General features: G+C 37.3%; 2 protein-coding genes across 2 annotated transcripts; both read right to left on the reverse strand.

Annotated features, from left to right (window-relative positions):
- Nucleotides 1-502: 502 nt before the first annotated feature.
- Nucleotides 503-5,186, reverse strand: LOC108306241 (60S ribosomal protein L23-like). Its single transcript, XM_037739468.1, has one exon. The coding sequence runs from the start codon at nt 3,077-3,079 to the stop codon at nt 2,513-2,515; it is 567 nt and encodes a 188-aa protein (XP_037595396.1). The 5' UTR covers nt 3,080-5,186; the 3' UTR covers nt 503-2,512.
- Nucleotides 5,187-5,312: 126 nt separating this feature from the next.
- On the reverse strand, nt 5,313-23,272 carry IFI44 (interferon induced protein 44). The gene is made up of 9 exons (XM_017531068.1): nt 20,213-23,272; nt 19,476-19,939; nt 14,666-14,702; nt 13,505-13,700; nt 12,908-13,057; nt 8,621-8,792; nt 7,480-7,580; nt 6,611-6,785; nt 5,313-5,628 (listed from the first exon to the last, which is right to left on the reverse strand). Exons 2-9 carry the CDS (start codon nt 19,927-19,929, stop codon nt 5,579-5,581), a joined length of 1,335 nt encoding a protein of 444 aa, XP_017386557.1. The 5' UTR covers nt 19,930-19,939; nt 20,213-23,272; the 3' UTR covers nt 5,313-5,578.
- Between the last annotated feature and the right edge of the window lie 2,420 nt (nt 23,273-25,692).

The following is a 25,692-nucleotide window of genomic DNA, read 5'->3' on the forward strand; positions in this document are numbered from 1 at the left end:
GCAGGCTGCCTGGAACCTAGACAGCTACTGCTAGTGAAACACTGCAGGTGTGAGACTTGCCACCAAGAGCTGCATTACTAAATTTAGAGTTGGAATTACTTCAGCAAAATATGTTTGCCAAGAACATAAAACGAGTGTTTTGATATTTTTTAATAGATGGACTATTTTAATTTTTTATTGACAATTACTTGTATATTTTATAGATGTTGATAGAGGCATCCTATTGCATGTATACTTTTCCAAAATTAAATTTACTTCTTCCTCTGGTCGATTGGCTTCCACAGGTAATTAATCAAATGGAGTATCATTGCATTGTGAAAGTTCACTCTCTATGAAAGTTTTATTTTCAATTACATCTATAAATGAGTCTATATTTCCTTTATTGCACCAAACAATTATGGTAGGAAATTTAAATAATGCTGAGCACGCTACACATCCATAATATTACTGTGTCATTTTACTATCCATCCCAGTAAATATTCCATTTTCTGCATGCTATATATTTTCCTGTAACTGGGGTAGTTCCCAGAGGCCGCTGCCCAGTGAATTCTAAGTACCATCTGGTCTGAGAGAAAAGCATATGCCACCCATTACAGAACAAGTTTTTACTGATAAAGGCTTTTAAGTAGCATCTGTTTCCCATAAAGAGGAAATGGTGTTGATCCTTAATCTGTCCAATCTCAACCAATTTCACCACAAGGAACATGGCTGTCTTTTAAAGTTGGGTACTCGGGTTATGAGAAATTAGCAGTAAAGACTGCATCCTCAGTAATAGCTTGCCATGGGAGGCTGGCATTAGTGTTTCCACAGCCTAAGCCTCTAGTTTACCTAGCCCCAGTTTCTCTCTCTCCCTCCCTTCCTTCCTTCCTGCCTGCTTTAATTCCTTCCTTCCTCTTTTCCTTTCTTTCTTCTTTTCCTCCCTTATTTCTTCTTCCTTTTTTTCTTTCTTTTGAAATTTCAAATAGCTTTACTGCCTTCCTAACTGGCCTACCTCACACAGGCAAGGTTTCTGAGAAAGATCTCCTTCTAGTGTCCCTGAGTTAAAATTCCTTCTCATAATGATAAGCCTCTGGAAAAGCCATCTACACTTGATTACCACATCAAATTTAATTCCAAAGGCTCCCAAATCCCTGTTGGTATGTTGGAGCTGATTTTAGTTAATACCATAGGTATAGTTGCTACTAACTGTTTATGCCGTGAGTGCTATTTAAGTGTATGATTGGCACCCAAAATACTGATCCTTCAGAAGATTTTCAGTTGAGCATGATGACTCCTAGACGCAGTTCAATTTAATCTGCATAAGACTTCCCATAATCAGTTTTTTCCAGGTAATGCCAATAATTCAATTTTATTGAGCCTCGTTAACCACGTGCCCTGCATTGTGTCAAGCACTATGCATTCCTTATCTCGCTCTATGTTTTTTGTTGTTGTACTTTAAGTTCTCAAAGGCAAATCCATAATGATATTTGATCATCATGTCAGGCCATAGTTCACTCTCTTGGACCTCATTCCAATGTCCTAAGCGTCCTATTTGTTTAATATTATTTCTTCCACATGCACATGTGATTTATTCAAAAGAGCAAAGGGGATTCCAACCTATTAGAAATGCAGTGTCGGCATGTTTTTCTTCATAGCCATCCCCAGCTGAGAGTCACAATACATCCAGATCAGCTCAAGGGTAAGATTTCCCTCCAGGCTACAACAGAACCAATAAGATAAATGTAGCCAACAAAATGAAATTCAAATGAGCATTTCCACCAGTTAAGACTGAGGTAAGTCATCAAGGGTAATTGATGTTTTTTCAGTAAATAACCTAAACAGAGTTCTTGGCTTCAGTGCCATTCTCCTTTCCAGTTGGAGAAAAATTTTAGGATCTTCTTTCTGAGCCATTAATTACTCGGCGCTACAGGATAGAGAAACAGTTAGGAGTATTTTTCTCTTGTTCTGAGACCTTCTCTCAGGAAAAAAGTGATGTGTCCATTCCCAGCATCATTACACATTTTATCTATGCCCTTCTCATCTGCCACGATTATTTTGCTTTCCATCTGTTATCTCTTTATTGCCGGCTTTTATTCCTTGGGCATGTCTCTACTGCTTATCTATATGGGGCAAATAGCTGGAATAACCCTGCCAGGCCTTCCCCACAAAGAAGAAATGTAAATATAAGTAGTGATGGGACCACACCACTTGTAGGCAGTGGAGCAGCACTTACAGCCAGTACTAGTTTATACGTGAGATGGAGTCACTATCCAGTCCATTGTTTCCTTACCAGTATGCAAATCAAATTCACAGGCATTGAAACAGCATCCTGAGTGGTGATACCTCCCTATGCTGGGGTAGGCTATGTGTAGCCCAAACCTGATACAACTAGATAGGGCAAGATAAAAGAAAATTTTTGTTGGAAAGATAAAGTTCTGTAAGTGCATCATCAGTCTTCTCTTTATCCCTACAACCATGTAGCAAAAATCCTTCCCAATGGTTTTTCTACTTTAAATTCACCCAATCCAACCAGCTAGTCCTTCATGTCCTCATCATCACCACTTTTTATTAACAGATATTTTAATTGCCCATTCCAATTAGATTTTTGGGAGTGGGAAGAGCAAATATTTTTAAGTAGTTCGTTGGCTTTTTTTTGCACAAATACACTGGAGAAACATGTGATGCTGTCAGCATTTAACACAATCCTGGGCCACAAGTCTGCACACTCCTTTGCAACTGGTCCTATGATGGCAGGACCTTCCATCTTGCCTTCATTGTTTTCTATGACCCCTGTATTATCTTCAAAATAAAGAAACATACCATTCTTTCTTTGGTATGACTTTTTTTGCTGAACTGCTACTGCTGGATATGCCTCCTTTCTGAGCTCTGGTTGTCTGCCTTTCTTGACTGTGATCATCACCATGTCACCCACACCAGCAGTGGAAAGTCTGTTCAGCTGCCCTTTGATTCCCTTCACATAGATGATATAGAGATTTTTGGCTCTGTTGTTGTCAGCACAGTTGATCATGGCTCCTATCGGCAGACCCAGGGAATTCCAGTATTTCACACTGGAGGACCCACTACATCCTTGCTTAGCCATCTTCAACACTGGAAAAGGACAGAAAGACCCATTTCAATTCTTGATGAAACTGTTACTAAATTGATGATGCAGAATCTGATAAGTCCATATAATGCTGAGTCTCTTAGCTCAGTTTTGTATATAGGCATCATGATATGTAGACTTTGATTTGATGAAATATAACCTAGGAAACTGAGTTTATTCACATTCTGTTGTTCCACATCTATAATAGTGTCCTAAGCCAGGGATCCCCATCCCCCAAGCCACAGACCAGAATGAATTTGTGGCCTGCTAGGGACCAGATCACACAGCAGGAGGTGAGCAGCTGGTGAGCGAGGGGAGCTTCATCTGTATTTACAGCTGCTCCCCATTGCTCACATGACTGCCTAAGCTCTACCTCCTGTCAGATCAGTGGTGACACTAGATTCCCATAGGAGCATGAGCCCTATTGTGAACTGAGCATGTAGGGGATCTAGATTGTGCTCTCCTTAGGAGAATCCAATGTCTAATGATCTGTCACTGTCTCCCGTCACCCCAAGATGGGATTGTCTAATTGCAACAAAACAAGCTCAGGACTCCCACTGATTCTACAGTATTGTGAGTTATAGAAGTATTTCATTATATAGTATAACATAATAATAGCAATAAAGTGCACAATAAATGTAATGTGCTTGAATCATCGCCAAACCATCTGACCCCCCACTGGTCTGTGGAAAAATTGTCTTCCATGGAAGCAGTCCCTGGCGCCAAAAATGTGGGGGACCACTGTCCTAAGAGATTGCTACACCCCAAGGATAAGCAAACTCAAAGCCCAACGTTTATGTATTCTAGTCAGAATCCAGTTGAAGCCACCTGGGGCTATTAGTAAGGTTTCTACATAGTCTACCCGTGGTTCTTTGCTTTCAAAGAATCTTACCAAAAGTCATCTCTTAGAAATTCTCTATTAACATTCTGAATAACGTGTTACTACATTAGTAGTTTCCATAAAGGAGTATGTCATGATTCTACCCAATGTTTATGGCTTGCACAACAATATCCCTGCCTATTTCATGTACCCAAATAGATAAATCCAAGGAATGGAACAGTATACCAGCCTTTGTATTCCAATCCCTTATGAGCCAGCAGCTAGGCTTTATCTGGTGGCCATTGGCATGATCCATTTGAATTCTTCCACAGAATTACCACAGATTTCCACAATTTAATTCTCCTCACAGTGTATGCTTACTTGACTGGTCATGTGGCTCCCCTATGTACTAAATGCAATGTCATTAACCACAGCGTAAATCAAAATAGCATGCATTACCTCAGATGAGTCAAAATTGTCCTGTACTCTCAGGTATACTGCCTTCAATTTTGCCCATTTTGTGGGCTTTAGCCTTCAACCAAGGTTTACCATCAGCAGGGTGAAAGAGATTAAGCTTCCATCAGGCATAATGCCCCTCAGAATAGTAGATACCCTGGCTAATAACTAGACTGGGGCATAAAGGAGACTTCAGAGATGCCTGCTGCTGAAGTTTTGTTTCTTATCTGAGTGCTAGTTTCTCGGGTTTGTTAAGTTTGTAAAAATGCATTGAGCCATATACATGAATCTTGCACCTTTCATGTTAAAAAACTTTTTAAAAGTAATTGCTAATAATTTTAGACTTATTTATAAGACTTGAATTCAGATAGCTTAAGATTATCAAGGATGCTAACCTGAGAGAATGATAGCAACACATAAAATAAGTAATGAAGCGGTGAGAGTGTGTGTGTGAGAGAGAGAGAGGGAGAGAAAGAGGGAGAGTGAGAGAAACAGAGACAGAAGCAGAGAGACAGCTAAAGAGAGAGAAATTGTCAACCGTTTTTGAATCCCCAGATTCAATTATTTCTGAAGCCAGTTCTATGCCCTTTCTCTGGTTTGATTACTTGCTCAAACACTACACTCCTCCTTTTTACTCATATAATTCAGGTTGAGTGTTGTCACTAGTAACTAAAATAGTAATAACTGCAAAGTAATCAAGTTATAGTCTCTTTCAGTTTTAGTCTTATGGAATTCTTATTAATATTAATTACTGCATTCAGTAAGTTTCAAATATTAAGCAAAAATGGCTTTAGGTTAAAGAATACAACATTAAGAAGGGACTCATACAGACTAAAATCACATGCTTTAGAAATAAAATCAGACAACAAAATTAAGGCGAAAGCAGTGAATATCAGAAAATCCTGACAAATGAACTTTTTTCCAAAATCACACACACTCACACACATTATCAAATTAGACCCAAGTTTTATAAGAAATTAATTTTTTCACAGATACAGAATATAAATCCAAGAAAAATTACTGTTTTTCACAATTATGACTTTAAATCACACTATTTCTAGTCATTTACAAGTACTACGATGTTCTGTTTCTTCATCCTATATGTAAATAAAACATCTCTTCAGTCTTAGTTACTTCTCTTTGGTCTGTGCTTTCTCCTTTCTGAATTTTACTCTTCTGTGATGTGGTAATAGTTATTAATATGTGAATCTTTCGCATATCTATTTTTTTCCTTTTTCATACTTTAAGATAATTTCCTTCTTTCGATTCCCTGAGAAAAGAGAAACAAAATATTCTTAGTGGATTTTCTGGGGAAAGGCAACCAGAGGGAAGAGGAACATTGGGTCACTGGAGATCCACACCAACACTAATATTAGGAGCGCATGTACCATGAGGAAGAGAAGAGACGAGGAATCCAAGATGGCAGAGTTAGGGCAACAAAGTTAGTCATATGAAAGTTTTCCAGCAATTTGAGCAAGAGAGAACTGGGGAGGATATGATATTCTAATTTGACTTCCCAAGCACTAAAATAAGATTTGAGTTCAATAAACTGAAACCTCTGTTTAATCTTTAAATGGAACAGTGCAGCCTGTACTATGCACAAGTTGTTAGAAGCAAGTTTATGTAATACTATATTATGAGGCCATTAACATAAAAGAACATACCTCTACCTAGCAATAAGTGCACTGCATGAAGAGGGACTAAGATGAAGGATGAATAAAAGGCAACTCAAAGAAAGACAGAAGCATAAGGTCCTAAGGAAGGATCAAATAATCAAAGATGGCATCTGATCAGGAGTAATGCTGATCCAATCCAGTTCTAGGGAGAAATGCCAGATATAGGTGATGGGGAGGAAGGCAGCAAACCACACTGCCATGTGTGTACCTATGCAACAATCTTACATGTTCTTCACATGTACATCAAAACCTAAAATGAAAAAAAAGGAGCATAGTCTGAGAAAAGAGGCAAGGGATACAGCTTGGGATGCTCAGAGAGTGGGAAGGACTAGATGGAGTATTTTAAAACTTTCATCAGAGGGAGAAAAAATGTAGTGCAGATTCCCTAGGGCATGCTCCAGGAAGAGAGGGAAATGTGAGGAGGGAAAAATGCATCCAGGCAGTGGATTAAACAGCAGAACTGATCACAGGGCACCAGCCCAGAAAGGCACAGCTACCAGGTATCTGATAGATCTAGGCATAAAGTGGCCAACTACCTGACCCCTTCCAGGCTTCCACACCACCAGACACATCTACCTGTTTGCTCAAGAGGCAAATTCTCTAAGAAGTCATCAGCAGCCCACAGCATTCGTCTCAGAGCAGAAAGAATTAGAACATCCTTTACAGGATCCAACTCCCACTCAGAGGAATAATTGCTAACCACCAAGATGTCAGGAAGAGCAAATCCAAGTTTTCTTTGGAATTCCTCTATCTGCAATACAGAAATTAAAAAGACATTGCCAAAAACTGAAAATATTATTTTATGTCAATATAAATTATGAAAGCAATATCAAAATGTAGGAACTTGCCAATAATTTTCTACTGGGTAAATGGAGATCAGGACTCACAAAGTACCTTGAAGAACTTCATGTCAAGTTCTAATGTTACTGGCAGTTATAATTTGGAATATGTGCAGTGGATTCTAAATGATTTAGAAACAAAATTTTAAAGATATCTACACTACAGTCCATAACTCTCCTGTTTCTTTTACAAGACGTTCTCTGGATAAGTAGATTTCATTACACTAGTTTAATGTTTAAATCTTGCTTAGACTATTTAATCTCTAGAACCAGACTGCCCAGGTTCAAAATATTTATCTGTCACTGCTCGGCACTGTCAATAAACATTGGTAAATATTTATTCTGTTTTCTTTGTTTCCTCACATGTAAAATGTATTAATGACAGTACACATTTCATAGGCATTTTATGAGGACTGATTAAGAAAATCTATCACATACTTAGTACTCAACAAACATTAGCTATCATTGCCTTCCCCCAACTGGTGTTTAAGAATTTTAAAATTCTTCTTAATCCCACTAGCTGTTTGTTTTTATTTTTTACACACTAATATGTGATTGTAGTAACATACCCCTGAAAATGTGTTTACAAAGGGAATCAGTAATTACCTTTAACTTCACACGCACACATCTGTCTATTTCTATAAGGTCAGCTTTTGTAATCAGATCGATGTTATCCAAGTGAGTGAGCAAAGCCACATGTACCATATCTATGACAAACAGAAATTTTTAAATCATTTTAGAGAGCTACAAGTTACTCAACTATCAACTATAGAGCAATTTCAAATTTGGAAAGTTCCCCCCACCCCCTGTCACCTTCACTCCCCAAAAGAACTCCTTGGAACTACTTATTAGTATCTGAAAATTCTCTAACATGGGAAATTTCCTTCATTGTCTTCCATGGTAAAAAATGAGGATTCAAATGAAACCACCCCTTGGAAGAGGTAACTAAAATTTATACTACAATATTGCTGATTGATTTCATATTCTGTCCAGAAATAATGTTTGGATAGAGACTAGGAAAAAGACCAAAGGGCTCTAATGAACAAGATGGGGGAAAAGAGTCCTCAAGAAGGAGACAGAATGTGTCAAAGCATCACAAGTAAACTGCTCTTATTTCACAACACTAGCAATCATCTCTCTGCACATCTCCCCTTTGCCTAGTTTTAAATTTCAGCAAGCAGGTAACTTGATCACTCTCTGCTTCTAAATTAAGAAGAGTGATAAACTGACTCTTTCCCACTCAAAATGGATATGACCAAGAAAAGCCAGAATGGGTCACCCTAAATCTCTGATCCCAGTTATTTCTCCCAACTCTTTACCTCTCCCTACCAAACTTCTTATCTTCCTATTTTTTTCCTTACTGAAATGTTTCTTTAAACTTTCTAATTTTTAAGGCCCAAGGTCTTATCTTGGTCAATAAATGCATGCCAGGATACAGGGGTAGCATGTAGTTCGGATTGTACTACCCTTCATATATATATTAAGTTTTTTTAAATTCTTAACAAAAAAGACTTTAAGGTAGGGAATATTATTATACTAACTTGATTGATTAAAAAATTGAGGCCCAGAGAGTTTAATTACTTGCACAAAGGCATATAGCTAATGAATGCTCAATTTGATTGAAGCATGCTGGTAGGCCAGGGAAGGCTGAAATATGCAATTACTTAAGTTCTTTATCCTGTCCAAAAGACATTCTAAAATACAATCTGGTCAATTCCCCTTAGTAGCAAAGTGGAGTGAGACTCACCATACTTTATTAACAACCTTCGAATGCTTCTGATCTTTGCTATCATCTTAGAGGAAAAGTGTTCAATAGAGTTGGCATCAAATACAAATGCCACACAATGAATTCTGTCCTTCAGCGATGGGGAATCAATGTAGTTATGATGACTTGATGTGATTGGTTTCGTGGGATTAAACTGTAAAGTAGACATAGAGCAACATTTTAATTCAACAAATATTTATGAGCACAAATTATATGGCCAGCACTGTGCAAGTGAAGCAAATGGTAAACGAAACAGAAAAGTCTCTAATAGTGTGAGGCTAACAATCCGGGTAGAGAGAAAAGGCATTATGCAAGTAGCTAGCAGTCCTTTCACCTAGTCAAGTAAGGCCTCTGTGAGGAAAGGACATGTAATCTGAGAGCTAAAATAGCAGGAGCTGGTCTGCTAAAGAGGGTAAGGTTATGGCTGAAAGTGTTCTGGATAAAAGAGGCGATCTGCCCACCGATAGAAGGAAGAGCACTCAGAAAAAAGGCTGGTACCATCAAGCAGAGTGCAAGGAGGGGAGGGGTTCAAGATGAGATGCCTTTACTCTTCAGCTAGCACTTTCTCTGCTGGGAATCCGTCCCACTGATATACTATAAAAAATGCAAAATGACACATGCACAAGGTTATTAACTGCTGAAACATCTGTATCAGAAAAATGCCATGTCAATGAAAAATTCCCCCCACCCCCGTCACCTCCACCCCCCAAAAGAACTGATATGTCAATAAAACATAGTTTTGTACCACTTCTCCAAGAATGGAGTAGCCACAAATTTGTATGTACTTTGTTGCACATTTAAAAAGGTAAGTACATTTTATATGGTTACTAATAGGAAGAGGGGAGAAATTTATTTGAAGTGGCAGAGAAGGAAGATAGATTATTTGAATCTACCTTATTTTGTATATTTGATCTTTGAACCAACGCTAAACATAAATAGAAAACCAAATTAACTTAAAAACCAATTCATAAATTTAATTGAATTAGTGAACTGTTGTGGTTATTATACAGAGAAACTATTTCTGATTGACTTTAAAATACAGTAATTTGGATACCCCTACAAGGATACATGATACAACCTAAATACACTATAAAGGGCTGCTAAAATGTTTTGTCTCCAGTTTGGATTGTGATTATATGAAATGATATTAAATGATTATGATGAAATTGTTCATGGTACTGATAGAGCCTTTATACTGAGACTACTGTAGATATCACATAAGATAAAGCAAATGAGTTGTGACATGATATTCTGTTATCTCCAGTGTTTTTGAGAATGGAAATTCTCATTTTGGGAGAAGCAGATATACGGGTAATAGAAAAGAGAGTAAGCAAAAAGTGTTTAGTGCTGAATTTGAATAAGAAGTTTCTGTATAAGTTTATCATTTATTTTTTCTCATGAAAATGTATATTAAATAACTCTGATCACTAAAAAAGGCAAGAAACAATGACCAACCAAGTAGCTATGAACATTTCTAATGCCCAAATCAGGACTACTTCAAGAACCAGCTGTTGTAAAACTGTGGCAAGAATCAAAGAATATAAAAAAGACTTTTAAGTTCATGTCAAAAGGACTCAGGATCCAAATTGTAAAGGCTCCCACTGATACAAGATGGTAAATTTGACATCAGTATGGAGAAAACCTACAATGGATTGAAACACACAACATATGTTCAATTCCTATTGAGTTATTAATAACAATAAAATAATAGCTAGACCTTATTGGTAAATGCAAAGGGGATGTTATTATTTCAAAATCCTGTAAAAAGGAGAACAAGTCAAGCATGTATCCTGTTGGTCTTTTTAAATTGCACTATTGGGTAATCAAAGAGTGGATGAGGGGAAGTTTCTCTTTCATATGTAAAATGGTGAACAAATAATACAGAGTGTCACTGTTTTTATACCTTAACAAGTAAATGGGTCTAGGCATTAAACATTGATTAATACCAATATTAGAAAAGTGAGAAATCCCCAAATTGTGCACCTTTTCATAGAATACAACACAATCTGTAAAGTAGCATCTGAGCTGAAACACGCTTTAGATTAAACTCTCAAAATTCAGGATATATAGAAAACAGAGGACCATGTAAAACTACCCTGAGGAATGCAAATAACCGAGTTTGGATTACATAGACATCTACAAAAGAACTAGATTTCTTACTAAACAAATGGCAAGAAAAAAGCAAGGGATATAAAGGCGGAACATACCAAATCCAAGAGGCTGAATAGATCTATTTGATATTTTTTTCAAACAAACTTAAAGATGTGTATTTATAAAGCAATTAGATATTTGAACATTGAGTTGTATTTGACAATTTTTTGAACAATTTTTAATTTTAGGTGGGATAATGGTATTATGGCTATGTTTAAGGAGAAACATATATGCTCCTATTTATATATTTATATGTATATTCAATGTTGAATAAAATTTTATAATTTCTTGGTTTACTGTAAATTAATACAAGAGAAGAGAAAGTGGGTGGCTAGCTGTGGATAAAACAAGATTGACTCTAGATCAAAAAATTTTGAAGTTGAGTACGTGGAAATCCGTTAAACTATTCTGTCTACTTTAAAATTCTCTATAAAAAAAAAAGGTTTTATTTAAAAAAAGAATATTTTTAAAAAATGCATTTATAAGATAACTCCATACTAAAGAATGAAAGAATCTTGCATGAATAGAAAAACAAAACTTGTTGTGTTTTTGAATAGGCACACTAGATACATAAAGATGTAAATCAATTTTCAGTATAAAATGTAATATAATTTCAATGTAAACAACAAGAAATCAAACACAAATGATCAAACAAAGCACAAAAAACCTCACTTGAAAAAGTACGTTTATGAAAATTGCTAACAAAAAGAAATAGGAGTAATAAAAATGAATGTGAATATCCAGTAACTTATCAAGACATAATTGATTAATATGGTAATTAAAACAATTAGATAATATGGTAATTAAAATGCTATCATGAAATAATAGATCACTACATCAATAGAATAAACTAGAGAATACAAAGACTAACCCCAATATTTCACAATGGAAAGATACAAAAGGTATTCACTGAAAGTTGTTGACATGATTGACTATCCATTTGGAACAAAGTAAACTTAATGATTAATTCAAGATCTGAATGTTCATTAAAAGACTAGAAGTTTAAAAAATATATAGACTGAGATGGTTCTTTCATCTCTCCTTCCTCTTGCCTGGAACAATGACAGTGCTCAGTGTCCTTTCACAGAAAAATGAAAGCCACGTGTCACAGTCAGGTGGGGCTACTAGGACACATTGCATAGATTACGTGGCTTAAACAACAAACACTTATTTTTAACAGTTTGATCAAGGTGCCAAAAGATTCAGTTTCTGGTCAGTGCCCTCCTCCTGGTTTACAGAGAGTCACCTTTTTAAATTTAATTTAATTTAATTTAATTTTTTTATTGCATTTTAGGTTTGGGGGTACATGTGAAGAACATGCAAGATTGTTGCATAGGTACACACGTGGCAGTGTGATTTGCTGCCTTCCTCCCCATCACCTATATCTGGCATTTCTCCCCATGCTATCTCTCCCCAACTCCCCACCCCTCGCTGTCCCTCCCTTATTTCCTCACGACAGACCCCAGTGTGTGAGGCTCCCTTCCCTGTGTCCATGTGTTCTCATTGTTCAACACCCGCCTATGAGTAAGAACATACGGTGTTTGATTTTCTGTTCTTGTGTCAGTCACCTTTAATCAGTCACATGACAGAAAGAGCTCAAGTCTCTCTTGTATGTAAGGGCACTAATACTATTCATGAGGTCTCTACCTTTATGACCTAATTACCTCCCAAAGTCCCTCCCTCCAAATATCATCACATTGAGGATTAGCACTTCAACATATAAATTTGTGGGAGACATATCATTATACCCCATGTTGAGGGTGTCAAAAAGTCAGAAGGATCTCTGAAATGAATAACTTCAGATAGCCGCCACAGTGGTCCCAAGCTGTCTGCCTTCAGACTTCCTGTTACACAGGAAAAACTGTCTATGTAGATAAGTTCATGCAGTTGGACTTCTGTTTCACATAGCTGAAAGCAATGGAAGGTGAAACAGCATTCATAGCTGTTACGATAACCGTGATGGAAGAGCCCTTGAGACGTTTTTATTTTTTTGAAAAAAAAAATCAAAAAGAGACAAAGAACATTGAGCAAGTATAGTTTAAGCAGATAAATGCTGATGCATTTGTACAAACATAAGCATTTTTTTAAAATTATAATTTCTTATTAGTCAAATCTTACCTGGTATCTATCAGGAATGTGACCGTTTAAGATGCTGACTATGTCATCGACGTACAAGCCTTCTTCTTTCTCACCCAGCCCCAGTGAGTCACAGAGAATAAATGGCAGGGAACTGCCATCTTCCCCATTTCTAATAGAGTATGTCCTATACTGTAAAGGGGAGAAAAACAACTTTAAAGAATTTTTTTTTTTCTGAGATGGAGACTCTCTATGTCACCACGGCTGAAGTGCAGTGGCGTGATCTTGGCTCACTGCAACTTCCACCTCCCAGCTTCAAGCGATTCTCTTGCCTCAGCCTCCTGAGTAGCTAGGATGCACCACCATGTCCGGCTAATTTTTTTTTATTTTTAGTAGAGATGGGGTTTCACCATATTGGCGAGGCTGGTCTTGAACTCTTGATCTCATGACCTGCCTACCTCAGTCTCCCAACATGCTGGGATTACAGGCATTAGCCATCGCGCCCAGCCAAGAATAATGTTTTATTGTTAATTGAGATGAAGTTTACATGTAATAAAGTTGATCTGTATGTAAAAGGCTTTTGAAATATAAATAATTTGAACAGAGAAGCAAAGGTTAGGTGGCCTCAAATGTACTTACCTTCTCAGATGTCCCACTTGTATTAGTGCCCACAAAAGCCTGATGTGTTACATGCCCTTGGAAAACAGACCTCACTGAGTTGAAAAAGCTGGACTTCCCAGCTCCAATTGGACCCAGCAGCAGAATTCGTATTTTTTGAACCAGGGATCCATATGGTTCATAAGTTCTCAAGGCAGACAATAAGCTCTTCCTGAGCCTGTTTAGACATGACAATTTTTAACAATTGACTGACTTTAGGTCACAAAACCTTACAATGAATTTTACTAGAATTCATTTTTTCATAGATACCATTTTTGTTTAGCACCTTGCCTTCTTACATAAAAGACATGAGACTACCTTACCTCAAATCCTATTGCAAAAAGAACAAAAAGCAAAATAATGTACAACTAAAACCAGATATAAAATGTTTCAGATTTAAGTTCCTAGACCATATAAATCTATGAATAAATAATAGCTATATTAAACATAAAGATCAATATTTAAGACTAAACTTCAGAAGTCATAATACATGTGATTAGGATTTTAAATGTGTAATTAGTATATTAAGTCCTATAGGCATAATAGTGATGTTTGATCAGGAGAATGAAACCATAGTCACAAAAAGTTCCCCTACTAGAATAATGGTGGGGGTAAGGCAAGGTTGGTGGTGATTTGTTAGAAGTAGTAGTGGAAGCAGTGTTTGAAGGCCTTAGGTAAGCATATGATTCAGCTATGGACTCACTTGTAGTTCGAATTTGCTAGTCAGAATAGTAAGGATGAAGTCACGATACATGTGACTTCTGAAGTTTATGAAAGTAATCAATTTCTATCATATACTTGAAGTTCATGATAGGTATTCCCCACCTACCAACCACTTCTTCCACAGAAACTCTCTAGAGCAATTGAAACTTTAACTGCAAGAATTCTAAGCAAAACGCAGACATACAAACAAATAACTTTTTATTCAAGTACGTAACATTAAAACTTCCTCCCCTCAACTCAGTGATGTTTTTGTTTTAACATTAATATTATCAGACATTTTATGATTATGGTACAGTTTGTTCTTGATGATCCACAAGTTATGTGTGATAATATGTGTTGCCAATTTTATTGATGAGACCTGTGATAGAATAAGTCAAAGATAGTGAAGAGAGTAATAGCATCTTAAAGACATTGACTTACTCAGTGACCACTTTCATCTTTCTTTCATCCAGTAAATCTAGGGAAATAATAAAAGAATAATGTAGATTAGAAGTTGTTGAATGATTGGCTGACTGAATGAATGTCAATGAATTCACTAGGGACAAATACTAAAATAGCTTTTCCATGATAACAGTCCTGCCTAGTGAAAAGGGAGCAATTTTATAGAGAAAATTCTGTTAAATCTCATTAACGTCATCTCATTTGAAGAGGCAAGGGCTTGAGGCACTAGACCCTGCAAGACTGTGCTATCAGCAGATCTCTTCTCATTCAGTTACTCAACAGTGATGTGTGACTCACTCCGACATGGGAATTGAGGGTATGGGTGTTTTCTGAATAAAAGAAGCAAGGCCTACAGATGTGGGAATGCTCTAATAAGGCATTTTCTCCTCCATAATCCAATAGGTCTAAGATGGTTAATGTGCGGAGACAAACAAACAGAAAACACAGGCACTAGATTTTCTCTACAACTTGATATTAACAATTGGAATTCCAGAAACTTCCAGCTTACTTAATTTTATTCCTGTCCCCGGAAGAGAAAATGAGACTCATGCCTACCCAATCAGAGCACAGTAAATCGTTCAGGGGTAAGCAAAGGACTTTATTCAGATCAATAAGGCTCAGGCTCAGAATTATTTATTCTTGGAAAGAGACATTTTTATGGTGAATTTAAAACGGAAAGGATAAGGATAAGTGAGGCTAGCAATTCTCTCAATTACAAAAGAAGAATAGCATGTGGAACATTTCTAAACATGGCCATACATGTGGTAACAAAGCAAACAATAAATTACCAATAGTAGAAATTGTGAAAACTTCACTCAATGTCTATAATAAGACTAACAAAGCCCAAGTACAAACAAATGGAAAAGCAGCCTCTGGGGATTTAAAAAATCTCTTAAATAATTTTAATATCCAAAAGGAAATAAAAAACACAATTATAAAAATATAGAAAATAGCAATATGAACCTTTATATCCATTTTGTGATAAAACCCATTTCATAAATGACAAGAAAGAAGGAAAATGCTGGAAATTGAAAATAGATTTAAGAAGAATAAAGAAACAAACCCTAGGAATATAAAAGTAAATAATAAAATATGAAATCAAATTTTAAAACGTGAAGAAAGGATGAATTAATACAGTAATTATTTTGAAATGTAAAATAAATTTTATCTTATTTTATCAAAGAAAGACAAAATTGCTAAATGTCATACCACCACTCATATACCAAAAGTTACATATTCTAAAAATCATACAAAATGCTGAAAATGATTTGAAGTGACAGACACCCTTGTATAGTACTTATAGTTGTAGAAATTGATACAACTATGTTAGGAAATTTTGTCAGTGTCAACTGAAGATGAATATATACATAGCCTATGATCCAGCAATTTCATTGGTATTTTCTTCAAAAAAAATTCATATGTGTGAACCAAAAGATACGTACAATAATATTTATAGCAGTATTATTTGTAATAGCCACAAACTGGAAAACACAAATGTCCACCAGTGATGACTGGATAAAATACTGTGAAGAATGGACCACAATGGAATTCTACATGAATGAAAAGGAACAAACTATTGCTACATACAAGAATAAGGATGAATCACTATGAAGGTAGGAATTAAAGCGGCTAGACCAATACATTCACTCACTTTACTGGGGAACACTCTCAGAAAAAAAGATAATTGACCGAGTCTAATTTTCTAATATGACCAAGTCTAATTTTCTAATAAATATTTTCTAATTTTATGTCCTGGTAAATAGACTAATGATATTTACCACATGGAACAGTACTCATATCTTGACTGTCCTTAACAGGATATCTGTTGGCTAAGAATTTCTTAGTAAATAAATCTAGATTCCAACCAGGAATGGTGGCTCACACCTGTAATCCCAGCACCTTGGGAGGCTGAGGCAGGTGGATCACGAGGTCAGGAGTTTGAGACCAGCCTGGCCAGCATGGTGAAACCCCATCTATACTAAAATGCAAAAAACTAGCCAGGTGTGGCAGTGCATTCCTATAATCCCAGCCACTTGGGAGGCTGAGGCAGTAGAATTGTTTGAACCCAGGAGGCAGAAGTTGCAGTCAGCCGAGATCGTGCCACTGTACTCCAGCCTGGGCTACAAAAAAAAAAAAAAAATCAGATTCCGTGGATTAAGGGGGCATGCTTCCTTGAAAATGTCGTGGAAGCTGGTGTATAATTTTTCAATATGTAAAGTGGACGATAAACTTTACTTAAAAGCCCTGCCTATTACTTTGGCCCCTAATGCATATGTGGAATATGGAAAGAAAAGATTTAGGGAGCCATACAGAATATCTAAGTACTCTTTCTGCCTTTTCTTAGATTTATAATTGCCCCTATCTTTGAAATTACTAATACAGCAATATTTGGTAAGAGATCTGATTTGTAGGAGTCATATTTTTAAATGAAATCTAATCCGTTGTATTAGCTCAATGTCATAAATATAATATTGAATGGAAGAAGCTAGACACTTTGGTAGGTTTATAATTATGTATATATGATTCAAAAACAGAAAATATTAATGTTGATACAAGACATAGAATAATGGTTACGTTTGGTTGGTAATAAATGAAAAGAATCATGACAGAGTCTTCTGAAATGATGGTAGTCTATTTTTTATTCTGAATGTTGTTACATGAGGGCGTTCTAATTGTAAATACACTTATCAATTGTGTACTTTACTGATTATGGTTACATCTCAATAAAAAGTTTACTTAACTGATCTAGGATGGCCGATATCATGATTTATCCAAGTAAATTTACCAGGCTTTGAAAATTTTATTTAAAAAAATATTTAGGACAGCAAAGAAGAAAGATCAAATGACTCAAATAGTAGTTAAAAAAAAAGATAAATAATCTGGCCTTAGGTTTTCCACAACAACATCAATGCTGTAGAAACATTAAAATATCCCCCAAAATAAATGTAATACAAGAATGATGTGCTCTTATAGTCATCCAAGTATGAATATCACAGACAATTACTTTAGAACATGCAAATACTCAGGTAATGCCATTCACAGGAGCCCTTCTTTTCAATGATGAGGTATAAACAAGTATTTTATAGAAGATGCAAATCACAAACACACATAAAGTTGTTAGTGATCAAGGAAAAGTAGAAATAAAAAGGAGAAACTATCTTTTCACAATCAAATCAGCAAATATTCTAAAACTTGATGATATCCAAGATAGATAAGGATACAGGGAAACAGGCATTTCTATAATGATTAGGGATGGTATAGACAACTGAACCTCTTGAAAGGCATCCTTCCAAATCCAAATAATCATAACCCTTAAGCGACAATTTCATTTCTAAGGAGTCACCGTAAAGAAGTATTTTTGTAGACAAAGTTATATGCCTAAAGATACTCCAAGAGCATTGTTTACAACAGCAAAAATTGGAAATAAATATTCTTTAGTTAAAAAAAATTATGTTCTTTTCATATAGTGTCAAACTATATGAAAGCAACTGAAAAGTCCATCAACGAATAAATGGACTTTTAAAATGTGGTATATACATATAATGGAGTGTTACTTTGCCTTATAAATGAAAAAAAAATCCTGTCATTTACAATATGAATGAAGTTGGAAGATATTATGCTAAGTGACATAAGCCAGATACAAAAGGACAAATACTACATAATCCCACTTATATGAGGACTCTAAGATAGTCAAATTTATAAAAGCAGAGTTAGAATGGTGGTTTGCCAGGGACTGTGGGAAGGAGGAAAGGGGGATACATTTGTAAAAGGGTACAAAGTTTTACCTATGCAAGATGATTAAATCTTAGAGATCTACTGTACAGTATAGTACCTACAGTAACAATACCGTATGGCAGGGGTCCCCAACCCTTGGGGCCATGGAACTGTGGCTGTCTGTGGCCAATTAGGATCCAGGCCACACAGCAGGAGGTGAGGGGCCGGCAAGCAAAGCTCCATCTGTATTTGCAGCTGCTCCCTATTGCTCATATTACAGTTTGAGCTCTGCTTCCTGTCAGATCAGAGGTGGAATTAGATTCTCATAGGAGCACAAACGCAATTATGAACTGTGCATGAGGGATCTAGGCTCATGCTCCTTATGAGAATCTAATGCTTGATGATCGGTCACTGTCTCCCATCACCCCCAAGTTGGGATTGTTTGGTTGCAGGAAAACAAGCTCAGGGGTCCCACTGATTCTGCATTACAATGAGTCGTATAATTATTTCATTATATATTACAGCATAATAACAATAAAGTGCAAAATACATGTAATGTGCTTGAAACCATCCCCCCACCACCAGTCTGTGGAAAAATTGTCTTCCACGAAACTGGTCCGTGATACCAAAAAGGTGGAAGCCACTGCTGGTCTACAGTAAGTCTTTACTTAACATCATCATGGATTCTTGGAAACTGTAATTTTAAGCAAAACAACATACAGCATGTCCTTGAAAAATGTCTTTCTTCTGTAATCATGAGGGAAATAAATTGATTTCCTTCTAAGTTGTTTCACTTAAGTCACAGTTTCCAAGAGCCTATAGTCCACATTAAGTGAGGATTTACTGTACTTAAAAATTTGCTAAGGATAAATCTTATGTTAAGTGCTCCTATCATAAATATATATTTTATTGACCATGGTTGTGTCTTAGCAAACAATTTGTGTCCAGGTTTCAGTCTGAACCATCCAAATTCTGGACAAATGAAAAGGTCACATTTCCTTAAAGAGATGAATTGGTTCAAACCAACCAAGCATGCAAGGGAGAACTTTATACAGCATTTGCTGATTAAACCTACCTTCACAACGAAAAACTTCACATTCCTGAATAGACATAGCACGATTTTGACCAAGTCCAAGATTTTCAATTTTCTTTAAGCTCATAATCACTTTTTGATAGCTTATACTTATCCAGAAGTCAATGGAATTACATTGTATATTTTCATCAGCAAACAGTATTTCTGGTGTACATCGTCCTGTTTCACATTTTGAAATTTTAGTCCCTTGAAGTGTGAAAAGGAGGATGGCAGCATACTTTCCTTGCTGGTAACTCATTTGTGAATAAGCTCCAATAACATGATCTCCACTATAAATCACTGTGAGAGTAGGCCCTTGATTACAACATCTATCAAGCAAAGCTTGTTTAGAGAATCCATGGACACTAGCCTTATAGAGAAGGCTAAGCCGCTTTTCTCCAATATAATTTTGCAGAATCTTTTCTTGCAACCATGTCAAACGTGTTGTCACTGCCATACTGCTTGACCTAGTGGAAAATCAGATATATTTTCCATTAAATATTAAAAAACAGATAACATGTACTGTTATAAAACTTGCATTTATGCCTCTTATATACTCTACATAACGAAGGGTGAACAGACAGCCAAAAAATGAGAAAACAAAGGATAAACAGCAAAACACAAATTAGCTAATTTTTTAATTAAAAAAAAACAGAGATTGATAAATGACACTGTCTTCTGAGAGAGAGAGAGAGAGACTAATACTTGCTAGGAAAAATGAAAAGCAGAAAGACATTTACCTGCTGCAGTGTCGGTAGTATCAGCTAGAGCTGAGGGTAGTTGCTCTGTCTGGATATCTAGGAAAGCACAAAACTGGAGAAGGAAATTATTCAGCAGCCTTGAAACTTTGAAGACTCGGAGAAACGAAACTGAAACTCAGGATGCCCAGCCCACTTGATAGCATGCCAACTTCTCTCAACAAAGGAGCATAAACTGATCTAGCTAATTTAGACGGTACATTTATAGAAAAAATAATATTGAGAGAATCAAGGAATTGAAGTCAGAGGGAAGGAAACATAACAGCTCACTGACTTTTTAAAAATATTTTTATTTAAGTATAATGCAACCAATTCCTGTATATAGACATATAAAAAGTAGTGCATATTCTCCCTCTAGAGTATGTATCTCAAATTCATTTACATCTCTTAATCCCTGCTATCAATTTATTCTATCTACACTAGCATACTTCCTTATGTAGAATGTTATTATAGCCTCCAGATTTGTTCCTGTGCTTTTCTGCCTGGCACCTGTGTTCTAACCACAGGAAAATGAGGAGATGTCATTTATAGAGATAAGATATAAGATATATACAAGATATAAACCAACTCGTGTTAATTTCATGATAAAGTCCCTTCTCTAACATGGCATTGCTAGTTGTCATAAATTTGTGTTCTATAGGCAGAATTCAGCCTTCGTATTTGTTGTGTAGGGCCAATGTAATTTCTTTATTTTTTTTTAATTTTTGAGTGTGAATGCTTTTATATCATTGGGTATCCACTCTCCAGTCCCCCTTTGTCCACTCTTGCTTTATACCTGACTAGTTCTAACAAATTTAAATTAACTGCCTGCCCTAAAAAGGATTTCTTAATTTGTTGGCCCTATTAAAAACAATAGCACCATCAAATAAAAATATTTTAAGCAGTTTATGGGTATTATTACTTAGCTTTAAAGATCATATTATTATAGGCTTATTATTTGCCAATTTACAGGTATCTCACATATTTATTTTAATAACTTTATGATGAAGACAATATTATTGCCACTTTACAAATAAATAGACAGAGTTTTGGAGTATACAGGAGAAGAAGAGTAGGAAGAGGAGTGAGAAGGAAAGGAATCTCCTACTTTAGACAGCATAATCAGGAAAGGTCTATCTAACGAGACATCATTGGAGAAGTGTCCTGAATGGAGTGAGAGGGAGCACCATGGAAATATCTAGGAAAAGAGCTTTATAAGCAGGAGAAGGGCAAATATAATCACCCCTGCAGCAGCTTGTTGCAGTAAGGCGGTCAGTATGGTTGGAGCAGAGTTAAGCTTGGAGAAGAACAGCAGTGAATACTCTGGCCACTGTGTGGAGAAAAGCTGGAAAGTGCTAGATGTGGCGATTGTAGCTCTGCCGTAACAAAGGGGCAAAACCGTAGAGGACCTGACTCCACTAAGCTGAGTTACACACTGCAGCCTGTGGCTGACAAACAGTCTGAGAGAGGCTTCTGCCCTGGCACGAATGAATCTTTAAGGGTGAGCAGTTCCATTTCCCTAATTTTATGCCCATTAGAGTGGGCCTCTTGCCCACATTGTCTGATCTGCTGAGGTTGTTAATGTTTTTGTCTTTCTTATTACGGCCCATAGCTTTATAAGCTGCTGGTGGTAAGGAAGGCTTTGAAGCTGAACCCAACAGAGAAACACGGGACAACTTCCACAAAGCTGTGGCAGGGATGCAGCAGTCTCAAGCAGAGAACACTGAGTAATATATATACGGATTTTGAAGATCAGCAGGTGTTGAACACAGTGTCCACACTAGCTGCACACTTTCTATGTTCAGGTCCCACTACTCCCTGACAGTCTTAAAGGAGCAGGAAACCCTCCTTTTTTCATTCTGAAGATTGTGTCAAGAACTCAAAGGAGTAGGAGTGGCTAACATGGGCCTGACAGATACCTATCTGTTCATTCAGTAAGAAGCCTGGAAATCTTAGGGTAATATTTCACAAATCCCCTATAGCATCAATTGAACTGAAATAAACAAAATTTAGCTTCTTAGTAAAGGAACAGGACACAGAGATAGGAAGAGAGACCACTTGGTAGCCTGTGCTTAATCTCCTATTCTTCAAGATATGTTGTTTCAAGAGCTGGCATTTATCAAGACACAAGCAAAACTGCCCTCTCTGAAATAATCCAGTAATTTAGGTAGCCCTTGCTCATGATGTGTAAAATATTCCCAAATAAAATTATTTCCTTTAAATGAATCATCACTTTCAAGAAACTAATGTTTCCAGCTCTTTTCCTTGAACCTCTGTAAGACATAAATGTTCCCTTCCATATGAGTTCAGAGATGTAATATATCCCACCAAATGACTCATGCTGGGACTCCCCTTCGATACTTCCATGGGCCCTTTCGGTGCCAGTGACTTACCTTGTGTATTGGGATTATTTTGAGTATCCTAGGTCCAAATAAAGGGGATATATTCCGAGTGGAAAGACTGCCTCAGCTAAATTTCAGGGCTGAAGTGGGCTCTTACATTGGAAATTCTATAGATGGCAGTCCATTATTAATGGAAGATCCATAGGCCACATCAACAAAACTGATAGCATTTCTTCCCTATGAAGTGAAGTGTGGGGATTCCTCAAATAATGACAAAGACTTCCATCATGTTTCCTGGCTTCCATGTATTATCCTGACTCTGACCCATCACATAGTCCTCAGAAGTCTCCCTCTGCTGACCACATTCTTTCTCTTGGTCTCTCCAGTTCTGTTTCTCTCTCCTCCTTCCACCAGAGTTATGTCTAATTTTTCTTTCCTCTCCTTTTCCAGAATGGGTAACTGTCTTGCAGTATCTCCAGAAATGGGAAATGTAAATAACCCTGACTCTATTACTTTTTTAATCCATAATCATTATGTAAATGTTATGTCTAGATTCTTTTATGCCCTGACCTACCAAGAGCAGTCTACTATAGAAGTTTAAAAGTCTGAATATTGGCTGCAATGGCTAATGTCTGTAACTCCAGCACTTTGAGAGGCTGAGGCAGGTGAATTTTATGAGCTCAGGAGTTCAAGACAAGCCTGGGCAACATGGTAAAACCCCATCTCTACCAAAAAATATACCCCCCCAAAAAAATTAGCCAGGCCTGGTGGTGTATGCCTGTGGTCACAGCTATTCAGGATGCTGAAGTGGGAGGATTGCTTGAGCCCAGGAGATTGAGGTTGCAGTGAGCTGAGATCGCACCACTGGACTCCAGCCTCCTGAGTGACAGAGTGAGACCCTACCTTCAAACAAATTTTAAAAAGAGTCATTATTTCTGGTTGTTCTTTTTTGTTTCCTCCACTCCCTCATTTAACCATTCCCTCATTTAATTTTCAAGAGAACAATGTAAGTGACTGGGAAATGGGAAACCATATATAAAAAAATGCAGAAAAATATATTAAAATGTCACCTTAAGAAGCCGTCTAACTACACATGGTATCTGATGTGGTTTGGATGTGTCCCTACTCAAATCTCATCTGGAATTGTAGTTCCTGTAATCCCCACATGTCATGAGAGGGACTAGGTGTAGATAATTAAATCATGGGGGCGGTTTTTCCCATCCTGTTCTCATTGTAGTGAGTTAGTTCTCACAAGATCTGATGGTTTTATAAAGGGTTTCCCCTTTCTCTGGGCACTCATTTCTCTCTCCTGCTGCCATGTGAAGAAGGACATGTCTGCTTCCCTTTCTGCCATGATTGTAAGCTTTCTGAGGCCTCCCAAGCCCTACAGAACTGTGAGTCAATTAAACCTCTTTTCTTTATAAATTACCGAGTCTCAGGCAGTTCTTTATAGCAGTGTGACAACAGGTTAATACAGTAAATTGGTACAGAGGGAGTGGGGTGCTATTATGAGGATACCCAAAAATGTGGAAGCAACTTTGGAACTGAGCAGCAGGCAGAGGTTGGAACAGTTTAGAGGACTTAGAAGAACAGAGAAAAATATGGGAAAGTTTGGAACTTCCTAGAGACTTGGAGAGCTCAGAAGACAGTAAGATGTGGGAAAGTTTGGAATTTCCTAGAGTCTCCTTGAGTGGCTTTGAACTGATAGTGATATGGACAATGAAGTTTAGGCTGAGGTGGTCTCACATGGAGATGAGAAACTTGTTGGGAACTGAAGCAAAAGTAACTCTTGCTGTGCTTTAGCAAAGAGACTGACAGCATTTCATCACTGCCCTAAAGATCTGTGGAACTTTAAACCTGAGAGAGATGATTTGGTGTATCTGGCAGAAGAAATTTCTAAGCGGCAAAGCATTCAAGAAAAAGCAGAGCATAAAAGTTGAAAAATTTGCAGCCTGACAATAGGATAGAAAAGAAAAACCTATTTTTTAGGGAGAAATTCAAACTGGTTGCAGAAGTTTACATAAGTAACCAGAAATGGAATGTTAATCCCCAAGACAATGGGGAAAATATCTCCAGGACATGTCAGAGACCCCATGGCAGTCCCTTCTATTACAGGCCTAGAGATCTAGGAGGGAAAAACAGTTTCCTAGGCTGGGTTCAGGGACTCTACTGCTGTGTGCAGCCTTGGGACTGTTTCCCAGCTGCTCCGGCCATGATTTAAAGGAGTCAAAGTGAAGCTCAGGATGTAGCTTCAGAGGGTGCAAACCCCCAGCCTTGGCAGCTTCCATGTGGTGTTGGTCCTATGGGTACACAGAGGACAAAAACTGAGATTTGGGAACTTCTGCCCAGATTTCAGAGGATGTATGGAAACACCTATACATCCAGGTAGAAGTCTGCTGCAGAGGCAGAGCCCTCATAGAGAACCTCTGCTAGGGCAATATGGAAGGGAAATGTGGGATAAAAGTCCCCATACAAAGTCCCCACTGGGGCACTGCCTAGTGGAGCTACAAGCAAAGAGCCGCTGTCCTTCAGACCCCAGAATGATAAATTCACTGACAGCTTGCACTGTGTGCTTAGAAAAGACACACTCAATGCTATCTGTGAAAGCAGCTCAGGTGGCAGTGCTGTACCCTGCAAATCCACAGGAACAGAGCTTCCCAAGGCCTTGGGAGCCCACTTCTTGCATCAGCAGGACCTGGATGTAATAAATGGATTCAAAGGCGATCATTGCAGAGCTTTAAGCTTTGACTGCCCCACTGGATTTCAGACTTGCATGGGGCCTGTAGCCCCTTCATTTTGGCCAATTTTTCCCATTTGGAATAGGTATATCTCCAGGTTAGGAAGTAACTAACTTGCTTTTGATTTTACAGGCTCATAGGCAGAAGGGACGTGCCTTGTCTCAGATGAAACTTTGGACTATACACTTTTAAGTTAATGCTCAAAACAGTTAATATTTGGGGGGACTGTTGGGAAGGCATGATTGTGTTTTGAAATGTGAGGACATGAGATCTGGGAAAGGATCAGTGATGGAATGGTAGGGTTTGGCTGTGTCCCCACTCAAATCTCTTCTTGAATTTTGGTTCCCATCAACTCCATTTGTTGTAGGAAGGACCAGGTGAAAATAATTGAATCATGGGGGCA

The sequence above is a fragment of the Cebus imitator genome, unplaced genomic scaffold, assembly GCF_001604975.1.
Source record: "Cebus imitator isolate Cc_AM_T3 unplaced genomic scaffold, Cebus_imitator-1.0 Scaffold3, whole genome shotgun sequence".
NCBI classification, from domain to species: domain Eukaryota; kingdom Metazoa; phylum Chordata; class Mammalia; order Primates; family Cebidae; genus Cebus; species Cebus imitator.